Raw genomic sequence first — 27941 nt, 5'->3', positions numbered from 1 at the left:
TCCCTTTCCAGCAAACACACACACAAGCACAATCTATAAAAATATGCTTAGCTTGGGAGTGCTCTGTTGATAATGACCTCAGCCTTGGCACCGTCCTGGGCCAGACCAGACTGTCGACAGACAGGAGGCTTTTGTGTGGACTCCCTATCTCTAACTCCATGACCTTTGGGGGGGGGAGAAGAAAGCAGAAATGCCTTTTTTATTTTGAAGGGGTACGGCGCTCTCATTGTTCTGTGTTGGTACGGTTTCCCTGTGGTAAACACACACGCAGTCGTTCCCAGGCTTGACATGTTGCTGCACACCCGCCTCCCACCCTCCTCTGCCTTCATCCATCCCTTGGTGTTCCCACACTGCTGTGTCTGGGCTACTGCACCATGCCCCCCATCCCCTTACCGTGACATACACACTCACAACTACAAACACTATCGCACAGCCATTGTGCACTGTTACTTGTTCATCAGCCACAAACGCATAGCATTTTAAAAACTGACTGCCTATTTGTGTGCTTTTTCTGTCATTATGAAATTCCTTGCATAAAAAGGGACTGAGATGGAGGAGAGCATGGAGCACAGCTGGAAAAAGGGGGAGTCGAGACAGCAGAGAAGCCCCTGGGGCAGAGCTGCTGTGTCAGGGCCTGAGAGGGAACCCATGACGGGGCCTGGAAGCTCCCTAGTTGCTTGGGACAGGGGCCATCCTTCAAGCGGGTGACAACAGTACATAAACAAACCACTAACCTCATCAGCTCTGTGTTTACAGCCCTGAGACCAAGTCCTGGACGACTCATTAACATCAGGGACCTTCCAAAAGACCAATTTTCTGAGAGAGGGAGGGAGAGAGGAACCCTTCTCCCATCGCAAGAGAGGAGGAAAGTGGATGACATGTCAGACAGATGGGGGCGTTGATAGATGAGAGGGCATGGGTCACAGTCAACCTTCCCCCTGCGCCACCCGAAAAACGCACTAAAACACACACACACACACACACACACACTTGTACCTCAGAACACGGTTAACACACTCACAAATTCTGCATGTCCATCTGTGAACATATAAGTCTCTGATATGCTTTTGACAAGCATTCAGCTGCCGCCCTATAACAAGCAGAAATGCTGCACTGCATGATCGCATGCTGTACACCCTTCTAAAGGCAGCTCACATAATTGTTACACAGCCACGACACTTAAGTGGAAAATGTAACTTAACTCCTACTGACAGAGACCTTTTACTCAACAAGCATTTGTGTGTCAATGGTACAAGTGCTTTTTCTTCAAGTGCAAGTGAGCATTTCACGCCCGACTATCTTTCAACTCTATAAGGCAAACACAGCAACTCTTGCACCGAGGTCTTAAAAAAATAAAAATAAAAACACAAGCAAAAATCATTAAAACCCCAGTTACACTGCCAGTGATGGAAACTATTTTACTTTAGCATCAACATTCAAATATATTTGAATATCGATTTTTTTTTTTTATATCAATAACTGACATAAGCCAATACAACTTGGATGTGAAGTGACTGCCACAGGCCCCAGTGATTCTTGAACCTAAATATTGCACAGTTGTGTCCTGAGCATGGCACCAGCTCCACTTTGGGACAACAAGGACTGCTATAATGAGGGTCTCTATTACACTTTCCTCGCGCTGGCCGCTCCTCCCTCACCTTTAAATGGACCGATCCATTAACCGTTTTAATGAGCTCCGCCATACAAGTGCAGGCCAATTGCACAATGTGAAGGAGGACGACGCGCTCCTCAGCTGCACGCGGAGAGAAGAGAGACGACCGAGCCCTACACTATGTACACGTGCACGCGCAAATGTAAAACTTTTGTGTCACTGTGAAAATAATTAATCTGGAACAATTACAGCCAATAATATTATATTATGTCAGGCAAAGCAAGTGAATAAAGACTTGTTGTGAAAAACGATCACATGATGCCTGCAGACATGTGCATGGTCAATGTCACTTCTTTGTAGCATATGATCATTTAAATAAACCTTTTTTCTATTACATAACGAGATCTGCAAATCCCAACATTAGTCTTAAATGGATTGTGTGAGGTAATCGTTATTTAAATTCTCCTAAGTATATCAAAGCCCCTCTCAACGAATTATACGTGACATAGTTTTTATTGAGACGCAAATATGTTAAGTGGGTGTTTAATTAGGTCTACACCGAGATCAGACTCATCGAAACCCCCCTCTCCATCTATTCGGAGCACCACAATCCACCGCGGGGTGCGTGCGGCCTGCGCGCCTTGGCTAAACTTAGATGGGAAGCAAGAGCGAGTCCTGTGGCGCACCGCATTACATCTGGACGTGCGGACTAATCAGTTCGCCCCATCAATCCACCTCCTCCATTACATACACCTTCTCTCCTTTTTTTAATCACACAACCGTTTTGCAAGTTGGCCCCGCACATGCCCGTTTTAACACGACTTCTCCGGACATACACACACACACTGAACACATTTACCAGCAGAGCCCTTATGAGGAGTCTGGGAATTTAAATATTCACTGTTGACACAGTGCAGAGCTGGCTGTGGTCCAGAGTGGGCCCGCTCCTCCGGGGACGTACAACATTCCCCCCTCTATTCTGACTTAAGAGGTAGAAATATCCCCATAATAACCTTTAAATACACGACGAATAATGGACTCCATCCTATATAATTTCCCAGTGACTTGAGTGGTTTCCAAATAAAGTTGGTGCAGTTGTTGATCTTTCGCCTTTGGGTGCAGAATATACTCCGAAATACAAACAATCAAGCAACGTTTTGTGTTTTACGTTTGAGGCAAACCTGAGGGCCGCGAGGAAGAAATACAAATGTTTTCTGATGGTGATGGTGGTGATGATGATGATGATGATGCTGCTTTTGCTGATGATGACCTGCCTACTTGAACTAGGTGCCAAAATCCATCACCCATAAATGGTTGAAATACACCGTATTAATACATATACTATCAATATTCTACATATTGATGCATGTGTATAATGTGTATTACGCTTTTACAAAACAGATGCAATTCCTAACGAATATTTGAATTCATTTGAATAACTGTTACGTGTCAATATATAGCCACAAGTACTTAATAAGTTATGGTTAATAAACTTCCCATGTTTGTGAGACACTTTTTTAATTTGATCACTTGTTACACCTTCTCAATAACATGCTACTTATTTAACGGCATTAAATGTCAAAAATCATGGTAGACGTGTGTTGCATCTATTTATTTAAAGTCAAAAAATATAGGTCTTCGTGCAAGAGGAGGCACTAAAGTCTGGACCCTATAGAAATAATGATGTCGTTCAAAACATTGTATATGAAACTTATGTCAGTCCTGTATCATGAGCTGCTCATATTCTGGCTCTGACACCTCTGACTCTCAATGGTTTTCGAAAATAAATACAGAAATGTATCAGTAAACCAACAAACAACTTAATACAACTCCACAATGGTGTGCATTTCATAGTTGGACCCCCACTGGTTAAACGTCAGCGTTAAAGTTAAATTTCTCTCTCTCTCACACACACACACACACACACACACACACACACTTTTACAACGCTAAGAGCTTGATTAAAACAAATACTCCTTTTTCATAATTGACTGCAGAAAATGGGATGAACGAACAGCGAAATAAATCATCTTGCATACATTCTTACGGTTGTTGCAATTCATTGAATCGATTTAATAACAATCTAATCAAAGACTAGCAATCTTTTGAGAGTGTTATTTTAGCCTTAATGAATTTCAAAAACAGAGTGAGAAACCGCAACAGTCAAATAACAGTGAAGTGTAAAACTGGAGCACATAAACAAACAATTAAAACAGTCTGATTAAGGTTCTTTTTTTTCTCTTTTCTTTTTTTACAGAACGGTACATATATACAAGTCCAGACACACAGTACGCATTATTATGAGGTCGGAATGAAGTCGATGCCTCAGACACACAAGCAGAATTAAAAAGAAGTTTCCCCTCACTGAAAAAAAAATTACCATTCCTGTCTAAATCCTCCTTTTCTCCTTGTTTCTCTCCACCAATCTGCGTTTTCCCCCTAAAGTTGCTCCTGCAGACTGAAGAGACGAGCGTCCCCTCTCACTGCAGCACCGTGCAGCTACTGCAATACAACTGACGACGCACAGGACATTGGATTTTTTAACCTACAATAATACACTACAGCGCCCACTACATGCAACCAGCAATTCCAATAGTGAAGCGGACGCCCCGCAGAAAGTTCCTCCGTCGCTCCCTCAACTTTAAACTTTACGCTTCTCTGCTGACAGCGTTTCTTTTTGATTTTTTCCTCGCGACAATATCATCATTGACATCATGCATCTCAACAGAGATGAAGTCGTTACAGAAACTATTAGACGCAGTGACAACAGCGACAGTACATAGGTATATCTATATATATATATATATATATGAGACGGCATGTTTCAAAAGGAAAAAAAGAAAGGGATGTTGCACCTACTCGTGGCCAGTTTCCGTGCCCTGCCTTTGGACCTCATGCTGCCAGTCTCTCGGCGTGGGTTTGTTTGGATTTTTTCTTGGATCTTTTTTCCTCCTTTTTTTGTTTTTTCTCTGTCCTTTTCTCGGGGTTTCTCAATCCAAACGTGCTATCTCTCCAGCATTGTCAGTCTGGGACACCTTCGCACATGCGCACAGCCCCCCAACCCCAGATCTGCCGGCAGCAAGTGCCAGAAAAAGTTTGGGACGATTTATCACTTTGAAATTAACCTGATCTGGTCAGGATGCGGGGCGCATCGCGGACATCTCCTTCCGCGTCAACTTTTCAAGTGTTCACTACTGAGGGAGAAAGAGGGGCGCACTGCAAAAAGAAGAGGAAGGAGAAGAAAACATGCCCTTCGAGGTTGTATCCTCACACATCACAGCCGCGTGTCCTTGTTTATTTAGCACGTGAGAAAACTTTGCACTTGAGCCGCGTCCAGTGCAGGTTAAAATCAACTCAATCAACAACCCATGCGGAAGCTATCATTTATTAATTATTGAATTGTTTTTATTTGTCATTAAATGTATGTTCTTTCTTTTTTTAAGGGTGACTGTGGGGAGCGATGTTTAAACACGACGGATGTTTTTGGCAATATGACCAGCAACCGAGGGCATTGATATTATTTTAACAATCCTTATTCTCAGGGTTGCGCATATTTTTCCTTTCAAGTTAAGTCACATTGATCATGTTTCACTTGTACAGTTATTAAAGACGTTATCCATTTTTTTTCGTGTTTTGGGTATGTATGGAGAAAATGAATGAAAAACTTCCCCTCCCACATCCTCTCCCTCTCTCTGATTATTATAGTAAAGTGCTCAATATCAGCGCCACTTTGTCTCTGTTGCAGCATGTAAATTTCATTATTACTTGGTGTTTACTTAAGGCTCAGTAGCAATGATTTAGACCTGAGTTGGAAAGAAGAACTCTCTATCAAATAAGAGGCAAAAAAAAGGAGAGAGAAGAAAAAGACTGAGGAGCAAACCTTCATCTCAGTGGGTTGGAATAATGTTTCCCATCAACCTTTTTTCGCTGTGGATTTGAAGAAAAATGACCGCACTCATAAATGCATGCCATTCAAGCACTAAAAGTCAATAAAATCACTGCATGTCTGCTGTTATCACATAAACATTTTTATAGAGGCATATTTGGATACTGAGTCACATCAGCAGAATAGAGTATCAGTCACACACAAAAGCAGCCAATCATGATTTCTTATCATTGATTTCTCCAACCACCCCCCCCCCCCCCCTTAATTTTCGTTATGAAAAATGAGTCGCCAAGCATTGATACCAAGCAGGTTTATAATCTACAGGTCCATTGATAGGAACGGCCTATAATTAAAGTAAATGGCAATTAATTAGATCCATGAGATCACAGTGACCTTGCAGGTGAACTCTTTAGTGGCTTGTGAACTCGTAGCTATCGATTCCAAAGTGTGTTGGGACCTGATTGAAGTCCTGACATCATGCATTGTCATGGAAAATAAAATCAAGCATATGAGCAAATAAGCGCTGAGCAAACACCAAAGCAGTGTCCACACCGCGAAGACATGTTCCCGTTAGCCCCTGAAATAATAATGATAATGCAACATTAGATCTGCATGTTTATGAAATGTAGATGCACATACAATAATAGAAAAAAACAGTCAAACTAAGCTAAACTAAACTAAACTGGGGCTTCTTCTGAACCGCTGTTCCCCATTTCCAGAGTTAGGAGAGGTTAATAATGATGCTTTATTGTGCTCGCACCTCACCCTACCTCTACTGTAATGACATAAATGGTGCTATTAAGTGAGTTGCGCCTCTTCAGAGAGTGGCGCGTCGCGTGCACACGCACGTTATACACGGAGAGAGAGAGAGAGAGAGAGAGAAAGAGAGAGAGAGAGAGAGAGAGCGCTTCAGGCGGCGCGCTCAATTAGCCTAAATGGAAACAGTTTTCATTCACCGCAATAACTCACTCCTCGCTCCCTCGTCTCCCCCTCCCATCTGAAGCACTTTCAATACATATTTTATTATGATCCGCTGAACCCGGTGGCAGGGCGGAGCGGCGCGGAGATCCCCGCAGCCCCGTGGCTGGTAATTATTAGAAATTAATTGGGTTCGAGACCCAGATGTGAGTACAAACCAAAAAAAAAAAAACATTACCTTATACTGTTGCATTTGTTGCTGTATTCTCAAACAAACACCCGTTATTTTAGTTTTTTAAAGCGAGTAAAGTTATATCGTGCATCTATGTTTGAAAATAAATAAATGTTGATTCAAAGAGAGTCTGTGCTTGATGAGGCTATTTTACAGTAGGACCGTGTCCAGCTGTTAAAGGGTTAAAGGGAAAACATGATGCGTGGTGAGGCTGCAGAGGCACAGACTAAAAGTGAAAAGGGAGCCTCCGGCGTAAGGAAATTACCAGCGCCCGCGTGACCTTTGAGAAAGGTAATCAATCAAGTGATCAACAGGGATATTTATCACGGTTTCGTCCAACCGAACCCGTCCCGTGTCTACAAATAATAAATAATAAAATGAGTGAAATCTTCGCACGAGGTATGGACTTCATGCCATTTAAATTATTAAATAAATAAATAAAAAAAAAAAAACACGCGCCTCAGAATCAACTAAATAAAACATTTTATAAATAAGAATTTTCTGAACATCTCTAACAATACAATCTGGTTTAAATAAGTAGAAACATAAAAACCACGAAGAAGAAATACAACATTTCAACACTGGAGGCCCACGTTGTGTCTTGGCCAGGCCTACTGAATTTTAGACAAATTGTGTTTGGAATGAAAATTTATATTTTTTACAACCTATTATCACAACGACTTGGCGAATATAAATAACTAATAATAATTAGAATGTTCTACTTTATAGTATGAGAACTTGCAATGACTTTTTGGCCCAGGACGTGCTGCCCCCTGTGTGGAGAATTCTCGACCCAATCAAACGCACTTGCTGCCAAAGATGAAAAGAAATAATGCTGACTAAGATGGAGAAATACAGTTATCATCAGTTCTTCATGATTAAAATAAAATATAAAATCAGAGATTGCAGAAGCCAGTGAGACTGTAGCAGCCTGTGTAACTCAACACCCACCTTTAAATTTGTATTTAATAAATGAAGTCGTTTTGACATCATAATTAAAAATGAAAGAAACGTCATAGGGGTTAAAGTCATGCTTTGCTTAAGTGCGATTCTAAAGAGCAAACTGAAAAACACATCCGTGTGAGGAAACATATGGTTCAAGACACATTTTACGTGCAGAGGATTTAGGAGTATAAATAAAAGATAGACAAGCAAAGGGGGAAAAACACGTACATTATACGTTTAATTTAAGGATCTTTAAAAAAAAAAAAAAGATGCTTTAGTCAAAATGTACGTGGTGTTATCATGTTAATTGACACCATATTTATAAAATGATATGAAGGATCACATTTCTTTTGGATCTCATAAAATATAGTATTAATATAGTATTTCTAATAACTTTGTCCAAAAAAGCCACACGTGCAATATCTGAAACTACTCCAAATATGATTATCATGTTTTCTTCATGATAATTGCGGACTGTAATAAGATGCAAAAAAACAAAGAACACCACCACATTTTATGCCATTTGTGTGCGAATGAATAACGGGACGCAGAAATGGCCTGGAGCACAAAATAAAAGTCACAAATATTGAATTAAGTGGCTTTTAAATTAATACAATTATTTAAATCGTGAGGCGTCGAACATGAAGCACAGAGACCACAAGATGTGGTCTGGGGGTGGTTCGTCCTCTTAAAGCAGAGGCAAAGGCAGCCGGCCTATGACTGTTAAAATTCTTATACTATTGCGCCCTCTAGTGGCCTTTTCAAAAGTGTTTGCATAATGCGAGTTGAGTGACTTGATAAGAAAGTAACATTTACATGACATGCCCTGCTGTAATTAAAAAAAACAAAAACAAATAATGCTTAAAAAAACTAACAACAACATTAACAACAATAATACTAATAATAATAGCCTATTCTTGTAAATCCTATCTTTTGTGGTGAGTAAAAACAGAAGTTGTGGGTTTTTATTTATCATTTGGAAGCTTAGTATGGATCAAGTGAAGAAAGTGAGGGTAGCATGTGACAGATTAATGAGCTGAGCTGGCTTGTACTGAAGAAAAGTGCATTTTAACAACAGCTTCTGGACTCGGTATCCAGCATGGGAGACAGATTACGATGAGTTCCAGAGACAATTTGTGGAAGTAGTATTGATAGGCCTGGTGTTGGCCACAGACACATTTATCTCTAAGGACTGCTTGATGAGAGGGGTTTTCCCTTGCACACACATAAACCATAACTACTACCCTAACCCAAGCTTAACCTAACCCTATCCTAACCATACATGTCTTCACCTTAAAATGTAAAACTTAAAATTATGGGGACTAGTTTTTTGGCCCCATAAGGAGGACAAGTCCCCATCATGTGAGTGTGTAAATAGATTTAGGTCCCCACAACATGTGTAATACCTGGAACACACACACACGACTCAAGGTACAAACTCATCCCGATCAATTCCAACTGATGTTCCCCTTGCACTGGTATCGTCAACAGAGAGATGTGACAAGTAATCAATGGTACAGTCTATCAAGATTATTTATCTCTGTTTCCAGTAACAGCAGACAGTGGGATCCTTGTCAGGTTCCCGGTTGCGGGGCAATTAAAAGGACATACAGATGGATGGGATGCTTAGGGCGTAGAGAGAGAGAAAACTGGTCAATAACCTTTGACAGTGGCTGTAGCATTGAGTGCTTACGACACCACTCGATAGACCTTAAAACAGACGTGATAAAAATCAATATGTTGCTCTCTATGAACAATATAGATACTACTTTAGCGGTTGTAACATCCCCGTCAAAATCACGCCCGTCTCTCCAAGATATCTGCATCATTAGTTTGTCTTACCTCAATGACAACAGAAGACTGAAGATACCCACGGGAGAGGGGATGCAGTAGAATACATCGTTTTCTCCAGTCGCACTATATGTTTTAAATATAAAAACAGAGGAAAGTAGTCAGTACCAAAATCTAAATGAATTATGCAGCAGTAAGGCTACACAGTTTAGTCACAAAATAATCAAAATCACAATATCACCAAGTGCAATATCCATATGAAGAGACACAAGAAGTATTTAAATGAATGAATAGCATTATGATAAAACTCTGCAGTACTGCAGAAATTCACTATATCAAACAAATAATATAACAAATCATGAATTTTCATAAAAATTATAAATCCTGATGCAAAAATTACAAAAAGGTATTAGGTTTTATTTTAGCATATCATGCAGCTCTAGTAAGTACTTTCTATAATGCAGAGCAGCTGCAGGTTTATGGCTGGATGCAGAGTTTTGATTCATAAGTACAAACACTTAAATTAATAGAAAGCCTAGCCTTTAGATACTTCACACTCAGGACAAATCAATCATTGTCAATATGGTGCAATGTCACGTTATCATGGCTTATTGGGAGACTATAACATAAGAACCATTAGTGTTATTGGCAACATCTGTCTTTTTGATGACATTTTAGCTGAGGTTTTCCCTCAAGGCCATTTGCTGACACATCAGCAGCGTCAACCTCGGACAAAAGTTCATATTGTTTTCCAAATAGATGAAAGATATGGTAGAATATATGAATAGACCCCAAGAACATAAAGAAAAGATATATAGATAGATATAAGATAGATATACAAAAGATATAGATATACAAAAACAGAGCACCAATTAACTACCAATTGAAAATACAGTGACATATCAGTTTGAGGATTTATCACAGCATACTTTTAAGGACTGCATAAATATGTAATCAGAGGGGTGGCTCATAAATGGGTAAGAAGTTACTTAGAAGACAGTAAACAGTCTGTACAGTTAAAACAAACAAACAAAAAAAATCAGATGTGGGCTGCTGCAAGGGTCTGTTTCGGGACCAACACTGTTCATCTTATATATTAATAATCTGGTTAACATATTCAAGGAGCTCAAATTTGCTGATTATTTTTATTTTACAGTGGGAAAGAGCTGGATCAGGTTTTGGAAGTGGTTGAAAGGGAGTCTTTGGTATTACCGGATGAATTAAGGTTAGGAACAAAAAGAAATCACAATCAATTACAATATTTAAGAAGTCATAAAGATGTATATCTATATATCCATACATTTATATTTACTTAACTATACTTTAATTTGGTTATATTTCCATGTATTGTTTTTTCTTTCTATTTTTTATTAAAAAAAAATATAGTGATTAACACATTTTCTATTCCACCACCTATTCCACAAGAGAACATAAATATTGAAATATTTTCAAAACTTGTGTAAAACTAAGAATGTTATTGTTATTTATTTGGCATATAACAAAGTGAACACACCTTTTTATACCCAAATGTGAGCCGGCTCACTTGACTTCTCTGAGAAGTCAGTCATTAACCAGTACAAGTCATTTTTCTGTTCAGGAATGCAAGTAAATAACTATGTGCTTTACTTTTTTTTGTAAAACAACAACAACAAGTACATTTGTGGATAACAATAATAATTATATTTTAGCATTAAAATAAAATTTCAGTGAAGATAGCTTTTTCATACTGTACCAAAATTATTTTGATAATTACCAATGCTATTAATTTAGAGCAGCTGTGACATAAACCTTACATTAGGTGGTCGTCTTTTAAATGTGTTAAGCACTGTATATATAAGTTGTGTATTGTGAAAGAAGGGCTATATTACAGATATTATAAGATTTTTCTTCTTTCTTTTCATTCTTTTTGGTATTGTTATTTTCGTTAGAAATATATGTATTACATGTTAAGCGAGTAAAACAAACTTTACAAACGAAACAAAAAACAGATATAGTTTTACGTGAATTGCCTACACAACACAACATGAGTCTATTGTGACAACACGTTTACATAATTGTTCATTTTGGAGCTGACACGAGGTCTGTTTTTGTTGCTCAACACTTGGTGAAATGTTTGGCTAAAGTTAGCCGCGTTTAGGCTACATACACACCTGTCGTACTTTGATTAGGTGGCATCACTTCTTCCAATCATTAACGTCTGTTTTGACGTCACCATTGCTAATCCAAGCAATGAACAATTGTTTCTTTTGTTCTGAATCCACAAAACAAACAAACAATAAGCCCTTCAGCACTAACGTAACTAAAACGTTTTTTTTTTTGTTGTTTTTTTACGTTGATAGCGGCAGCTCCCGGAACCGGAAATCACGTTACAGCAGGACGTTAACGCACTACAATTTGTAATTGAATCGCGAACAGCTCACTATTTAAAAATGTCTTTGGCGTCAGTTAAACCGTTAACAGTGCGAACAATGCAACACAAAAACACAAGTTTTAGAATTAAACATGAGCATATATATTTTTTTTGTATTTGTGTCGGTCTATTTATTACGTAATACTTGTATTTTTAAAATGTGCCCTTTAAAAGCCCCAAAATAGTACTTCATGCCGTGGAATATCATTATTAAATAATTTGGGTGATAATGTTTTATGAATATTATTGAATATCCACTCACTGTGCTTTGTATTATGTACACAGGACACATAGTGGCAGCAGTGGCACCTGCTGTGGTCTTCTGCTGCTGGAGACCACCTGCTTCTAAGTTCAATGGGTTGTGCATTCAAGAGAGTGGTCACTGTCATGAGTTACTGTTGCCTTCCTATGATCTTGAACCAGTCTGGCTATGTCCCTCTGACATCCTCAGGCTCATCTTCATCCTCATCTTCAAGACATGCTTGCACAAAGAACTGTCACTAAGTGGAAATCTTCTCTTTTTGCCACCAACAACTATGCTACGGCCAAGTCACTTAAACTACCTTTCGTCCCCATTTTAACTGCTCATTATTTACTTAAGCAAGTCGTCTTAACTATGTCTACATACCTTTACACATTCAGTAGCTGCCATATGATTAGCTAAATAGATATTTGTATTAAGCAGCAGTTAGACAAGTGTACCTAATAAAGTGGCTGATGAGTGTACTTCTTAATCACCTCCTCAGTGTTATTACCTCTCTATGACCTTTTGAACTGTTCAATACTTCTGAATCTGTACAATGAGATGTCATGTTTGAAATCATTGAAATGTTCTGCTGTGGGGTTATTACTGCCATTTCTCCTATTATGGAGCCTATGTTCATGTTTTCTCTGCTTAAGTGAATGTGTTTATCACCTTTTTTTCGGTGGAAGCTCAACAGCAAGGCATAGAACATTTAAAAACATCAACATCATGTTTGTGGTCGTAACTAAGAAGGTACAAACGCAATTCCTGTAGTATCATCACACTCATCCAATACTTGAGAGGTCCTTTGCTTTTTGTTTTGTTTTTTTCAACTCAAATGTCATATGATATTGAAAGTATGAAGGCTCATTGGTTATGGTATCTCTTCATGGTATTATTACTATCAATCAGGTCATTATACCTGTGGTAGTTAGGCTAAAATAGGTGCAACGACAGAAAAAACAACACGTGAATCGATTGTTCCTTTTCCCATGACCGACAGTTTGACAGGCATAGTAGGAAAAGCACAGGTGTAAATAATCAAATTAATAATAGCTGAGTTCCATTTAGCATCCTCTGGGTCACAAAGCATGCTGTCTCGCTGACACACAATCCTGACTTACTTGAACTAAACAGAGACATTGTGAGTGTGAAAAGTAACACAAGGGTTTTTCCTTCTAAGACATGTTAAAATGTTGAATGCTGTAGAATGGCTCTGTACAGTAGATGGACTTCACTGCAGACATCTTCTGAAGAAACTAACATGATGCACTTCTACAAAGCCTCCATCAGGTGGCTGCATTGAGCAACAATAACATGAAAACCACTCATTTAGGCCCAAGAGGTATAGGATCAAGGCTTTGATGAAGAATATTTTCCCCAAAAAATATTTGACAATACAGATACAGGTTGAAAGAACTATCTTGATCTTCACAATAGAGATATCAACTAATTCTCATCTTTATGTGTGTCTCAGTTTCTTGTTTTCTGTTGAAATATATTCTATTTCCCAATACAGACAGTGCACTACTTTGCAAAAGTCTTAGATTTGTTGTTTTAGCAATTCTATGATGACCATACAGTATCATTATTTCTCAATCACTTCATATCTAAATAGTCTATATTACAAATATGGTAAACATGTATGAAGTTTTATTATAAAATGGATTTAGTGTGGCCTAACCTTACACGAACAATAGCATGACCCTGGTTCTCTTAAACCTGGAGTTTAAGAGAACCAATTAATGTTAGGGGTAAAACCTGTGTTTATCCTACTAATATCTGCTGTGAAAAAGGTCAATTACGCCATGTTCATTCAAGACTTGAATAAATGAGCATTACATACACATGTTGCTCGAGTTTGTGAATATATGAGACCAACTTCACATCGTTCCAATCCAAATGTCAATGATCACAGAATTTGACATAAAAACAACAAAGCTGGTGGTGCCTTGAGACAGTCCTGTAAACGTCACATCACCCACAAAAAGTGAGTCTGTCATGGACTAAGTAACAGATGAAGGAACATTCATTCATTGTGACTGGAAAAAAAAAGAAAAGAAAGACACAATGAGACTCAACAACACTCTGGGGATTTCAATCAGCTTTTTATTTTCAGTATGTATTCTTTTTTTAACAAGTCAAAAGGTTGAGGTGCATAGTCATGAAGGGAGCATGAGCAACATGGTCACAAACACAGACAAACAGCTGAACATTCAGAGAAATATTGACCCAGGAAAAATTGGGTTGCAGATTTTTTTTTTCTTGTGTGTGTGTCTGTTAATGTGTTTGTGTTTTAATTTAGAAGCAAGACTGGAGATTTGCTGCAAGGTTGAGATTGACTATAAAGTGTTATTATTATTATTTTGTCAGTGGAGTTAGAGAGCTTAAGATGAAGTGTAGATAAAAATGTGTTTTGCAGCTTTTGCAGCTACTGGATATAAAATACTGTGAAAATTGTTTCACAAAATACAGGACTGCCATGAGAAAAATGTGGAAAGGTAAGTGTCAGCCTGTGCTTGTATTTGAAATCTCTATAGCGAGCCTTGGTATATGGGGTCAGGATTATATAAAGGCAGATTTCTGGGCAAGTGATTTAATACTGACACACAACATGCATCATAGTTTGGCAATCATTTATTGTCTGTTGTTTGCTATGGAAACATAGCATATTAATTATCTCCTTGCCTCAGGACTGTAGTAAAATGTACCTTGTTTTTCTGCTGAGTTAGACAAACATTACAACAGTGGTTTAATCGTTTTATCCGTGTGGAATGTGGGAAGCAAAGGGCAGAAGTCAGACTCTTGACATGGCAGTGTGAGTTTCAGCCGCCAGAAACACAGTGATATCGTTTGATATCATACACATTTTTAGTCGTCGGTACAGTGGACGACTGTAACGGAATATTCGTCTGTCGTGTACAAAGTGAGCTGTGAGTCATTGTAACAGTGTTGTATAAACAGCAGACATGAGACTCTTGGACTGGCAGTATGAGTTTCAGCCTTTCTGGCAGTAAGAGCAATATCAACTCTAAAAGAACCGTAGTGGTCAGTCAGAACTCCAAACACTTTGTTATTTAAGTGAAGAATATGACACTAGGAATGAATATATGCACCTATTCAAAGCTCACTATAGATGCCAGTTGGGGCCAAATTGTTAAATTTTCTCTAATGCATTTTATGTAAACTTGTAAAGTATGTGTCACCCCTTACTCCCCTATAGATAAAGCAGGGACTACATTATGTATAGACCTATGATTAGTAACAAACTAACTAGTAGCACTATGTAACACGAGTAGCAATATTTTCAAGACTAATTATAACCAAATTATATAGTTACAGCCTTAGTTATTAGTGACACTATTTTTCAATGTGCAACCCTCACAATCTGAATGAAAAGTAATAATCGCATCGTGGGTCACATCAGCTTCTGCTTGACAAGCCTAGATGATGTGTTAGGCCTCTACCACTAGGTGGCAATAGTGTTGTATTGACTCTAATGTGTTGCACCACTGCAGAGGATCATGTTACACTGTACCGGGCAGAGTCTGTACTGCAGCAAACCCTGCAAGCAGCTTGCTGACATCAACTCATACAAGGGTTTAGGATATGCGCTTCATGGAGGAAGCCTTTATCGCTGGCGGTTTAATACCAAGTGAAAATTGAACGAAGGCTGGTCTTCCACAGCTAGTTATACCTCTCCTGTTTGACACAAGCCTGTGTCTATATTGCAATAATAATACAAATCCATATTGACAGAGCAAGTCAGCAATAACAGACAGTATTCACAAACTGAAAGGCAGATTAACAGGCCTCACTCTAGAGAACATAGAACTCAAGTTAGAGATCACAGGAAAGAAAAGGGGGGGGGGCGGCACAATTGGAACAGTGGCCACAAATATACACAATATGCATCACAATCCCTACATGAAATCACCAAAATGTTATGCTATAAGTTAAAGGTATGGAAGAGCGAGTAACAGTACACCAACAGACAGATCAAATCCACAGTGGTGTTTCCCTCAGGGAGACTCTATCCTCTCTTTACAGAGAGACGTGTGAAATGTGTGTGTGTCTGTTGTGTGTGTGTCTGTTGTGTGTGTGTGTGTGTGTGTGTGTGTGTGTGTGTGTGGTGCATCCTTACAACCATAACATTCAGTTTTGCAACACGACAAGGAAACTTTGTACAGTCAGTGCAGATTCCTGAAGTACTTACAGTACGTCACAAATCAATCACTACTTCAGTTCCACATAGATCAGACCTGATCCCATTTACACCCAGCAATAAATTCCCAGTGGAGAAATGGTGAACACTTAAATTGCAGACGATACATATATCGCAAATGTTTGTCCTAATTCCAAATATGTTGTAAACCAAATCAGGAGGAAGTTAGAGACACATTAGCCTGTCGAGCCTGTATTATAGTGAATCCAAGAATCTTTCCAGCAATGGCAAACCCCACCTTTTGGGAATCTGATAATGTTCCCAAAAGCTGCATCACTGGTTGCTGTTAAATGAATAAACACCAATGACAGAGTATTTTTGCATGGCATTTTGTAGGTGACAAACGGTCATCAGTTGTCATTTTTTGTGGCTTTTGTTCCACTAGATTTTGCATCTCTGTTTACAGTATGATGCATTTAGAAATGTATATAGCTTTCCTAAATGAAGAAAAAGGAGATGTCAGAGGTTTTTATAATGTCACTTTGAGTTCTAGCACTTCTTCTTATACACTCCATCTATGCAGGGATTTTTAAACTATGTGTAAAAGGGATCTAATAATCATTGATCCAATGCAGTTAAATGCTTCTAATGTAGATACATGAACCTAATGTCAATGCATTAGTCCAGCTGAGATACATTAGATACGGTGTAGCGACACATGAACAGTACCTTGGACAGACAGGAGTTGCTATCACATGTCCAGACACATCTACTATAAAGTGCCTTGAAAACAGTTTATTGCATAATCTGATGTCTGTCTTATTGCTTCCATTGAAAGCAAGAAGGGAAATGCACTCCAGTATTAGAGAGCAGCAAGCAAACATAAGTGAGCAAGTAGAAAAATAAGATACAATCTTGCCATAGAGCTCTGTTTCCAATAAGACAACGCGCCGTCAGTCAATGCCATAACCATTGTGACACAATGTTGTCGTCAGTTAAACATGACAAACAAAATGTTGGTTTCAGCTAAGAGGAATAACCAGGTGGACTGTGGAGATTTTCCTCATACTCTTATTTCCCCGTTTTGTGTAGCCACTCTGAACAGTGGTAAAGTGCTGTATTGTTTGTAATGCAAGGCCAGTGGACTACACTCTGGTATCAAAGTGGCTCAAAGTATGTCAGCATAAGTCTGTGTGTAGCATTCAGCTGTCATGGCTATGCAGGCTGTGCACGTGGGTGTAACAGGTTACGCCCGCCAGCTCCACAGAAGTGACCTCTCGCACCGAGAGTCATGAAGAGGTTCTAGTTACCAATTGGCAAATTATTATTTGTCCATGTTGACTTCACTTAGGATTAGAAATGATATTATAAAGACTTTGTTGACTCTATTTTTTTAGTTTCTTAAACAAAATGGGGTCACTTCTTCTTCAGTTATGCGAGTGGTATAATTTCAGCATGTTCCAGAGTTTAAATTTATGTGTGTATATGCATGTGTCATATGTTCAATTGAATTGAATTGAGTGTAGAGATGTAGAGTAGCGCAGATCTGGCCTACTGGACTATTCATTCAGTCATCTTATAATAACATTAACACATTTGATATTATTTTGTAATGAAATAAAATAAAATATATATATATATACTTTTTTATTTGGACAAAATATAAGATGCATTCCCTGACAGAGTCATTACATTCTTTTGTAGTGATCTGTCCCAACATGGTGCAACGTGGTGCGAGTATTACCGAGGCTGTGTTCGTGGACCTGCTCTTCCCACTTCCAGTGTTTCACTCCATGGGTTGCGTTGTAACATTAAAATTTAGACAAACTGCTTTGTAACTTCTTTACAAGTGCGAAAGAGGGACATTTTATATACCTGACCTTGGTAAGAACATTTGTAGCAGTGTTTGGAGGCGCTTATCTGTGTTTTACAGGGTTTTCATTCAGTTGAGTTGGATGTGAAGGGTTGACTGGGAACATACAGAGACAAGTGAATGTTTCTGTACTGTGGTAGAAGACAATATATACTTTTTATGCTGTGATATAAAATGCGCACATGCTAAAAATGCATTGGTTATTAGAAGCAGCATGATTTAGTTCATTCCTTTCTATTGGGAGCTGGGTAGACTAGGATTGTCTTTGATGAGTTTTTTTTTTTTTATATACATTTTCTGTGTTTTTATCCTCTCACCAGCAGAGGGAGTTGAAGCAGAACAGGCACCTGTGTTGGTTCATCTAAAGCAATACAATAAAACCTGTGCAGACCTGGATCCATTATTCACCTACGAAAGCCCAGTTGTCAGCCTCAGATGGAGTTTATGAATTAAGTTTCAAACTTTGAAACCTTTGAAAAGGAATAGTAGTTGAAGTCAAATGTGCCGTTTTAGTATTAAACCTTGGTCCAGCAGTAAACAGCAGTACAATTCAAGTGCAGATTTGATCATATCCACTCAGTAGGTAGATCAGGACAAAAAAGTATGGAAAACCATGGAGAACTATGGGAAAATATTTTTAAATAGCTCAAGAAAAAACAATATACAGTATATCCTTAACTTAATATGGCTTAATATAGCTTTTTAAAAATGTATTAATAGTTGTATATGTACAGTAAATAATTTAGTTTTTTATTGGAATTCATTTTATCTGATCATGACCAAATGATGTTGGCTTAAATGTATGAATACACCTCAGGTTTGGGCTTATTTGTGAACATGAATTGGTGCTGAGTGAGGTTTTATGTCAGTCTGTAGAATAAGTGGAAGACTCAGTAAAATCTAGAGAAGAATTTGCAACAGACGCTGTGGAGCAAATGGGCTGTCGTGTAGGTGAGGAAGTAATCCAGGCCTGTGCAAACTTCTCCAAATAACAAGCATGAATTTAAAGAGACATTAACGTGTTGTATTATTTAGCCACTAGTAAGATAAAACAGTCCACTGATAACAGCATCTCCTCTGAGCATTTAAGTTCGTCTAACATATATACAGACATACTTAACATTTTGCTCAGGCCTTTGGTGTCCCTTTGTTTTCTGCTTTGGCTCCTGAAAGTCCATTTTCTGTGTTGTCATTCCCTGAGCTCACCAAACACTCTTTACTGTAGAGCACAGAGAAACCAAACATTAAGACTAAGTACATTAATAAGATGAATACTACGTGCAAACAGCGATCATTTTTCTTTTACTTTTAATTATCCCTTTGTATATTACAAATGAGTTAATGGCTCTCCACAAGACAGCATTACTTTCATAAAGAACGGTGCAAAAGCAAATGCAAAGATTATATATGTTACAAATGTTAGAGCGTAAAACAAAAATTGCAACTATGGAGTAAAGAAAAAAACTGTGTCTCTCCAGTAGTCTGTTTGGGATTTTTTAGATATAAAAATCCTCAGCATGCTTGAACCACTCACTCATGAGTAACAGACAGACAAGAAAGTGAAGTACAAATAAGATCAAAAATGTCTGCTTTGGTTCCAACTATAGCATGTACAGTATGTGTGTGTGTGTGTGACAGAGCTCCTATAGCATACATCCACTCAAATTCACTCCGTAGTGGGAACAAAAGCAGGTGAACATCACATCTCTACATGTTTGTGAAACAGGAGGTTTGATACCAGAGCATTTACATTGATATTCTGTACAAAAACCGAGAAACAGTGGAGCTCACCTGCTTTGGTCCTCAATAAAGTAGAGAACGTAGAGAATGTTGCTGAATTTGACAGAACTTTTCTGTAGTTTACATGATTTGAAACTTAATTGTAAACCCAAATAGAAAAGGTACTTTTCATCACTTTACACAGACTTTAATTTACTAAGTGTAACCCAATGCTTTTAGTTAGGCACACATTCGCTAAATATATTGCTTTTTTTTTTCTTAAATAAGCCTGAATGGATTACAACAGTCAGATCGATTTACTTACTTCTTCTCATCATCCTTCAGCAGGAAGCGAACAACCAAGGCCTTTATCACCATGATAATGATCGTTAAGCCAATGACTCCACCCAGCACTGAGACTATGAGGACTGTCAGAGTGTTGTCAATCTCCCTCACTGAAAAGATGAAGACAGGGAAAGATTTTGTCAGGGAGAAATAGTTGACAAGAGGGAGACAAAACACAAACAGAGGAAAGAATATACACTCGCATAGTATGGTTCATTGAGATAAAGTTTTTTTTTTTGTTTTTTTTTCTGTGTACCATGTATGGGCAGGTGTGTGCATGTGACACATACTTTGGTCCACCACTCTAAGAGTGAAGATGGCACTGTGGTTGCGGTTTTTCTCTTTTGGGTTTTTGGCAAAACAGATGTACTCTCCCTGATCGTCAAAGGTGATGTTCCACAGCAGTATGGAGATGTTGTTGGTCTTTGAGGATCCAACAAACTCCACACGATCATGGAAAACACTGACCCGGGGCTCCACACCCTCCATGGGGATATCTCCTTCACATAACTACACACATACACAAACACACACACACACACACAATTGTACAGATAAACAGATTACCCTAAAATGCTGCCAACAATGTCCATGTCAAGGCTAAAACATTCTTGTCAACACAAAATGGCATACAAGGGGTGGGCTTCTACATACGTATTTTACCTAGTGTGTACACGTAGTGTGTGTACATTAGGACTGACCAATTCAACGTTTTCAAATAAAGAATTGCAAATTGAACATTCAAAGGCTGCAGTTTATTGTAAATTAAACCATAAGTGAATGTCGTGCCAAAATCAGAGAGCGTTTAAGAAAGGTCAACACAGTAATAGTTGCTCTCTTTTAGATTTGTTGGCAATTAAACACATTTTATTTTATTTATACTTTATATTTAACCAGGTAAAAAGGAGGTCGGCAGCACACGATAAATATCAGATTAGATATACAGTAGGAGACAGGTTACAAACAATCGTTTGGACAAAAACAGTAATGTAACAGTGAACAATGTTAGCATGACATTTAAAGTGCAGGAGCTGAGGTCACAGTAATAAATTAAACACACAGGCACTGTTTACTGGTTTCTATTCGTCTGTCTAATAAGTAAAAATACAATTTAATACACTCATGTAGGAAGCACCTTATCTGTTTTCAAAAAAGTATATCAGAGGTATATCAAATCTGTTGCTCAGTGAATATTAGACTAATATATTGCAAATTAACTTTATCATCACTGTAATAAGGATTCCACTCCAGTTTTGAGAAAGCCAGGGTCATACTATTGTTCAAGTGTAAGGGTAGGTCACACTAAATACTTGACACTTTAACTTGTAGAAGATATTTTTTTTGTCTTAAAAATGAATGACTTTAAAACAATAAAGTAATAGAGGAAAACAAATATCATACCATTTGGTCATTATAACATTGGTAAGACAACACATCTAATTTTGGCTCAAGACATTTGCTCAGTACTGTATGACTTATCACTTCTCCACTTGGAAATAATCTTTAGTTTGAGTGTGTGTGTGTGAGTGTCCATACAGATGTTTGTACGTTGTACCTTGTCCATGGTTCCATTGTCGTTAAAGTGCCAGTTGAAATGGAGATCCTTGATGCCGATACAGGAGGAGTAGGTGCAGGGCAGCAAAACTGTGGAGCCATTCATTGCTTCGATGAAAGACACTTTGCCTGTAGATACCTCAAGTCCCCCAACACTCCATACACCTGCACCACGAGACGAAGCAAACAATGAAAACATTAACAGAAAGGCAGAGAAAAAGAGAGAGAGAATTAGAAATACAACTTATTAAAGATCATTATTGTGTGTAGAAAACAGATGGTGCCACTTTACACTGGTATTTGGGCCTTGCACGGTGGGTTTTGTGGTTTTTTTTTTGGTTTTGCAATGACAGCTGGTGTAATTCCCAGATTGTTGCTCTGGTGTCTTTCACTTGGGGCCTATTTATAAATGCTCTCAACCGCAGTGACCCGCTCAGGATCATGTTGCACTTGGACATGGTGCAAACAGCATTAGAGTAGAGAAGGACTTACATCTATATGTATTGCACCTATTACACATATGTGTTAGATGTTTCAGTCCACACACACGCACTGATCAGTCGCTATGGCATTTCCAAAGCAGACCAAACAATTGTGTTAATGTAAAGTTTTCTATCACCAAGTTCAAGTATGTGATATATGGTTAAGATTACGCAACTGACCACTTTGGAGCTTGTGCCATTATTTCCCTTTTTTTATTCTTCCCGTATCAGTATCTCCATGCAGTGCTGACATGAGAGCCACTGTGGTTTTCTATGATATCTCAGTTAAAAATACGTGTTTTAAAATGCACACACTAACACCCATACATATCTGCAAATAGGTGACTCTAAAACTGACTGATCTTTTACATATCTGAGGGCAGTGCCATTCTCCCATGGCTAGAAATAGATTTCACACCTCCCTCATTTCACACTGTACCCATTTTTTCTCCACCCCCTTTATCTTGTCCCCTTATCAGTTTGTCCTCACGTGAAGTGAGGTGTTGTGAGGTTGCCTTTGAATGTGTGGGGGTTCTTCTCATGTATCTGCATATGTGTGTTTGTGTGTCCACGAGAAATAGACCGGAATGTCCGTTATTTTTAGCTTCACTATCAAATATCTCTTTGTCCCATTTGGGAAACATCAATATCTGAATCACTGATGGGAGGAAAGACAGCTGATTGTGCGTGTGTGTGCATGTGTGTGTCCTTGGCTGACTGTCAAGGTTATTTTTTTTTTTTCTATTTTTCTTAAGTAGGCCAGAGAGTAAAGGGTTAATGTATTTCTTAGTTGAACCCATAGAGAGCTGACTGAGGACACTATTACCTCTATGAGCGACTAAGAGACAGGGAGGGAGAGAGGGTGGGAGAGAGAGAGAGAAGTGTGATGGCATGTGTACGGGAGGAGGAGAGTAGAAGAGCGATGAATGGGGGACAATAGGGGTAATTGTGAAGGTACAGTATGTTCGAAGTGATGGGCTGGGTCACTATGGAAGAATGGAGGAATGGACATAGAGAGGTGAGGACAGCGAGGTGTCCTCTCCAAGTTGAATGAGTGACAGTAGGGGAGGGAATTACAGCAATATCTTAGTGACTCAGTCATCAGAGCGATGGCTTTGTGTTAGTTCATCCAGGACACAGTAGTCACACGCCCCAGCTGTAATCAGCTGACAGGCAGCTGACCGCAGTCTATCATTCACCCTCCAAACTCTGCCAATCTAAAATCAAGGCGGTCCATTTTAAATTGCTACACCAACACTGCCTCACACTGCACACTTGTCTCCACCACACCAGCCTCCACCTTTCTAGATCACAGTCTCTAACAGGTCCAAAAAAACGTGTTTTTCAATGCTGGGGTTCACTCTAGTGCTCCCTGTTTGGGAGGTGCTTGGCTGAGTGTCCAAAGAGTGGAGCCATCAGTGCCAAGTCTGACTGTACTTCCATTTGTTGCAATAAGTGGTTTCTTTTGAAGAGCGTGTTCCTGACTGAACATTGCAGATTATGTAATATAAACATGTAACAACATAAATCATGGCATTTTTATACCGAGTGTTGATAAATGTTACTGGTAAACGCTGAGTTATTACCTGGACTATGTTCCCTGTTTAACCACAACTGCTGTTTGTTGTTTGTTGTTTATAATTGTCAATGCTGCATAATTCATGATGTTAACATATGGAGCCGGAGATTGAGACTGCATGGATATTGCATACCTTTTTGTGGTCAAATGAGTGACACTTTGTGGAGGATTAATGTAGCACTGAGGTCATAATCTAATGGTCTCTTAATGAGATAAGCCTAATTGACTGTAATGTTCAACATATATCAGAACTTTGACAGTGGTGTGAACTGTATTTTATTACAGAAGATAATTTATTGTTATGTGGTTTAAGGTTCAGTGTACCGCTGCCCTTTCATTCAGAGTTTGATTCACTCTTATTTTTTTTTCTTGCATGGGATTGCTGTGGTGTTTTGGCAACAGATGTGCAATGTACTTTTTCAGTAAAATAACCTTAGAATATAGGTCAGTTCAGACTGCAGGTGAATAGGCAGCTATGATAAGTACTGTGATTCTGACAAAGGCAGATAATAATTTTTCCAACACAACTAAATTACATTCTTACTGGAATTACATTTTGTTTGTTTGTACATTTGTACATATAAGGCTAACAACCGCATTGTGGTCACAATCTCACATTCATACAGTGTAAAACTTGCTCAATTATAGGCACTCTAACCTTGGCAACAATCTTTGTCACATAGCCTTCCACTGGTTCACCATCAAGCCATCAGTTGAGGTTATAAAGGTAACTGTTATGTCAGGAATATGATACGCTACATAAAATAATGTGCATGTACCACATAAGATAGAGATCAATCCTCATCCTTCTGATTGGAATATAACCTGTTCTTCCTACTGAGCCACTGCTGCCCATATTTGTGCCTGAATCTAACCATATGTATAATCAGTGAAAAAAAAAAATCATCATTTCACCCAAGGTGGTACAATGATGACAGTGATTGACAGTACTGGATTGTATCTGGTTCAAACATTTACTATTCAGGACTGTGGTGTTACTTCCACTTTGTTTGAGATTGTGTTAACTTTGCTCACCTGATAACAACACAAAGATGGGGTATACTAACACGTACTACCAACGGTACATCGTATTCACACACCACAACTGGGATTGAATCTGGGAGCGCTGGTGAGCACTGAAGGAGAGGAAGGAGATGGAGAGTGATGTGGGAAACTAGAAGCTAAAGTAGCAGCATTTCTACGACAAAAGTAACATTCCTACAATGGTATAGATTGCAGTGTAGGCTGTGCACAAAACGACAACCAGAACTGTACCAGAACTGTAGGTTCTGACAAACTAGGTTGAATCATACGAGCCACCACTCTGGCTTATAGAAGCCACTGTGTCTGTGTCTCAGACACTGAGAGCAACCTAATCTGTTTACAAGCCTGTCTGTGAAAAGCTGTTCCAGGCATAGTTCCTCCGTCTACACGCAGCCAGTGTGGCCTACGTGTTGGTGAGTGTATTGTCAGAGACTAGTGATGCTACTGTAAGTAAGCAGAGGGAAAGGGACAAACTTTGCTTCTGCTGTGTTTACAAACATCAGCCCCTCAATTTCTGCAAACTTGGCCTTTAACCAGGGCATAAGAAATTAGTCCTTGCCGCATTAGGATCGGGCTGTGGTCCCCGTGAGGACTATTGATCCTGACAAGGTCAGTGTTTATCACAGAATAGGTCTTAACAAGAGACACCGGACAAACAAACACACACACACGTACGCTTGCAAGAGCCAATTCCAGCTGACACAGGGCGAAAGATGGACAGGTCTAAAGTCATGCCTATGCAGCCACTTGGACAACATAATCAATTGAAAGGCTTTCTTTTTTTTCTTTTTAAGCACTATTCCTGTACGCATGACATTTTAAAGAGAAGTACTCCTGACATTTAAACACGGTATATTTGCCCACCTTTAAAGAATTGAAGAATGTCTAAATGTCTCTTGTAAAATGCCACAAACTTCTATCATACTATACATGCTAATAGTTTATGTATTATCCTTAACCCTTAACAAACTAGTTTGGGGTTAATTATCTGAGTAAATTACCATGAAAGCTCCTCACATAAGCCCACTGATCTTGTTTTTGTGCCATAAACCTCCACTGTGAACTGTGGTGAGCTTTCACTCAACAGAGCTCAAGGAGGGGATGCTAATATGGGGGCACTACTGGACGCTCCAACAAGAGCACAGATCACCGATGCACCACTACGTCACTTACACATTCACATGTACTCAGTTATGAATATGTATGTGTATTAAATTGGTTTTTTTTGGTTTGTATAGCACCAAAGGTTTTCCTGTATTTGATTATTTTGATTGCATCTTTCCTTTGAAAGTGTCACCTCATTAACTCCGCCCCATAAAGAGTCATTTAACTAATCAATCATCCAGCTCATCATCCAGACATTTAACCCTTCCATGTTCAGATGAGCCAAGGGTTAGATGATATTGGTCTTGATGCCCCGAGTGCATGAGCTGTGACATCATCACCATATATTTCAGACTTAAGCTGTGGGAAAAACAATGTTAAGGAGAGAGAAGCAACAGAAGCAAAGAGCAGCATTTGTTGGTGTGGAGTGATAAAAAAGACGACATGGATTTATTGTTACGGCAGTGAACCACCCACCCAGATGGACATAAAAGAAACCTGAAACAAGAAGTTTAAATGTTCACACAATTAGAGGGGATTAACCCACACACAAGCAGTCATGAATGATGTTTTAACAAGGAACAAAAGTGCAATATTCTGACTGACCATAGCGATACAGAGGGAAAGTGAGGAGTGACAGGGCGAATAGAGGTATCAAGAGAGAAGTATAACTCACCAAGCAGCAGGATAACTGCTAGACCAGCATGAAGTAGATCCCCAGATCTCAGCCGACCAGAGACACTCAAAGTGGTGCTGTCCACTGACGCCATGACACCCCCTGTCTGTCAGTCGGTGGTCTTGCCGGTCTCTCTGTATTAATAGAATGTGTGTCTTTGTCAATCTATCCCCTTTTCTGCCAGTGTGGTCAGCCCCAGCTGTGTCTAATCTATGTAAATATGCCTGTGTCATTCATGTGTCTATCTGGACACTGGAGCTGTGCAGCTGAGGGCAGCCTGAAGTCCTGTTCCCAGTCCCTCCCTCTTCTCTCCTCTTCTGCACTCTGTCCCAGGAATGAACAGAGGGAGGAAGCGCAAAAAGAGAAGGATAGATTCCTTCACAGAGCTCTGTTGTCTGCCCAGTTGTTCCCTCTGCACTGCACACTGGCAGTCCAGAAAAGCAGAGAGGAACAGACAGACGGAAGAATGCAGCAGTTACATGAAGAGCCTCTGTGTTCCTCTCCCCTCCTTTCCTCTTTTGCTGGCAGACTCAGTGATCATCCAGCAGCGTGAAGTGAACGGCAGAGAGAGTGGAAGCGAGGCAGAGCAGTTGCAGCGTTGCAGTGTAGTGTCAGAAACCTCCACTGCTACAGAAGCAGCATCAGCAACAGCACGGGAAGCAGACTGGCCAACAAACCCCAAAGAGAGAGACATAGGCTGGAGGGGGGGGGAGTAAAAACACGCGTGAGATGCTCAGGGAGGGGGGGTGGGGGTGGTTTGCTGGAGTCGAGCCCGCAGTCAGGCAGAAATACAGGGAAAATGTGTGTCTCCCCAGCCAGCACAGAGAGGTACGAGAGGTACTGCAGAGGTAGAGGTGAAGAGAGTGAGAGGAGGGGATGGGGGAGAGATGGGGTTGGAGGAGGAGGTGGGGGCGGTGGTTTGATAACTGCTGCCACACACAAACACACATGCACTCAGCAAAGCTGAGTCAGCCTTACTCAAGAGTGTCTCCAAGTCGCACACGGACTGGTGCTTAACACATACCACATACTGCAGCCTTTACTCCCGTCTCCACTTTCCTGCTTCTCCCATTTCATGCCTCTGCTACACACCAGTGTAACGCACAGGCAGAATCTCATCCTGTCAACTTCCATGTTTTGTCTCTCTTTATCTTTGCACTTTGTGACTCTGTGCACTTGTACAGGGTGACTACATGTTTGGACGGGCTTTACAGGACGTATTGTGTTTGGTATAGGGATTTGTGCTGCAATCGTAAGAATAATAATAGCAATAATAAGTATGTTGTCATCCTATTCACAGATTTTATTTCATCTTTATGTATATATTGTTTTCTTATTGTTATAAACTGATGTGTCTGTTGC

General features: G+C 39.4%; 2 protein-coding genes across 14 annotated transcripts in view; both read right to left on the bottom strand.

Annotated features, from left to right (window-relative positions):
• The window catches only part of mecom (MDS1 and EVI1 complex locus), a 129165-nt gene extending 124542 nt beyond the window's left edge, over positions 1 to 4623 (bottom strand). For all 12 annotated transcript variants that reach the window (XM_058633543.1, XM_058633549.1, XM_058633544.1 and 9 more), the window contains exon 1: positions 4472 to 4623. In XM_058633543.1, the coding sequence (XP_058489526.1) occupies positions 4472 to 4508 (37 nt within the window). In that variant the 5' untranslated portion in view covers positions 4509 to 4623. The remainder of the gene's footprint in view (positions 1 to 4471) is intronic.
• Positions 1 to 27438, bottom strand: part of scn4ba (sodium channel, voltage-gated, type IV, beta a) — a 204280-nt gene extending 176842 nt beyond the window's left edge. Inside the window, exons 1-5 of one of the 2 annotated variants that reach the window (XR_009240874.1) lie at positions 26580 to 27438; positions 21696 to 21859; positions 20431 to 20650; positions 20121 to 20250; positions 16573 to 19295 (exon numbers count right to left, since the gene is read on the bottom strand). Coding sequence is in view for 1 of the 2 variants with exons in the window: in XM_058633558.1 (XP_058489541.1) it covers positions 19205 to 19295; positions 20121 to 20250; positions 20431 to 20650; positions 21696 to 21859; positions 26580 to 26673 (699 nt within the window). In the remaining variant the exon portion in view is untranslated. Of the gene's footprint in view, positions 1 to 14127; positions 19296 to 20120; positions 20251 to 20430; positions 20651 to 21695; positions 21860 to 26579 lie in introns of those variants that run through there. The other variant, XM_058633558.1, reaches the window with a different exon arrangement.
• Positions 27439 to 27941: the final 503 nt, after the last annotated feature.

The sequence above is a fragment of the Solea solea genome, chromosome 7, assembly GCF_958295425.1.
Source record: "Solea solea chromosome 7, fSolSol10.1, whole genome shotgun sequence".
NCBI lineage: Eukaryota > Metazoa > Chordata > Actinopteri > Pleuronectiformes > Soleidae > Solea > Solea solea.
This window is presented reverse-complemented; position numbering and strand designations above follow the sequence as displayed.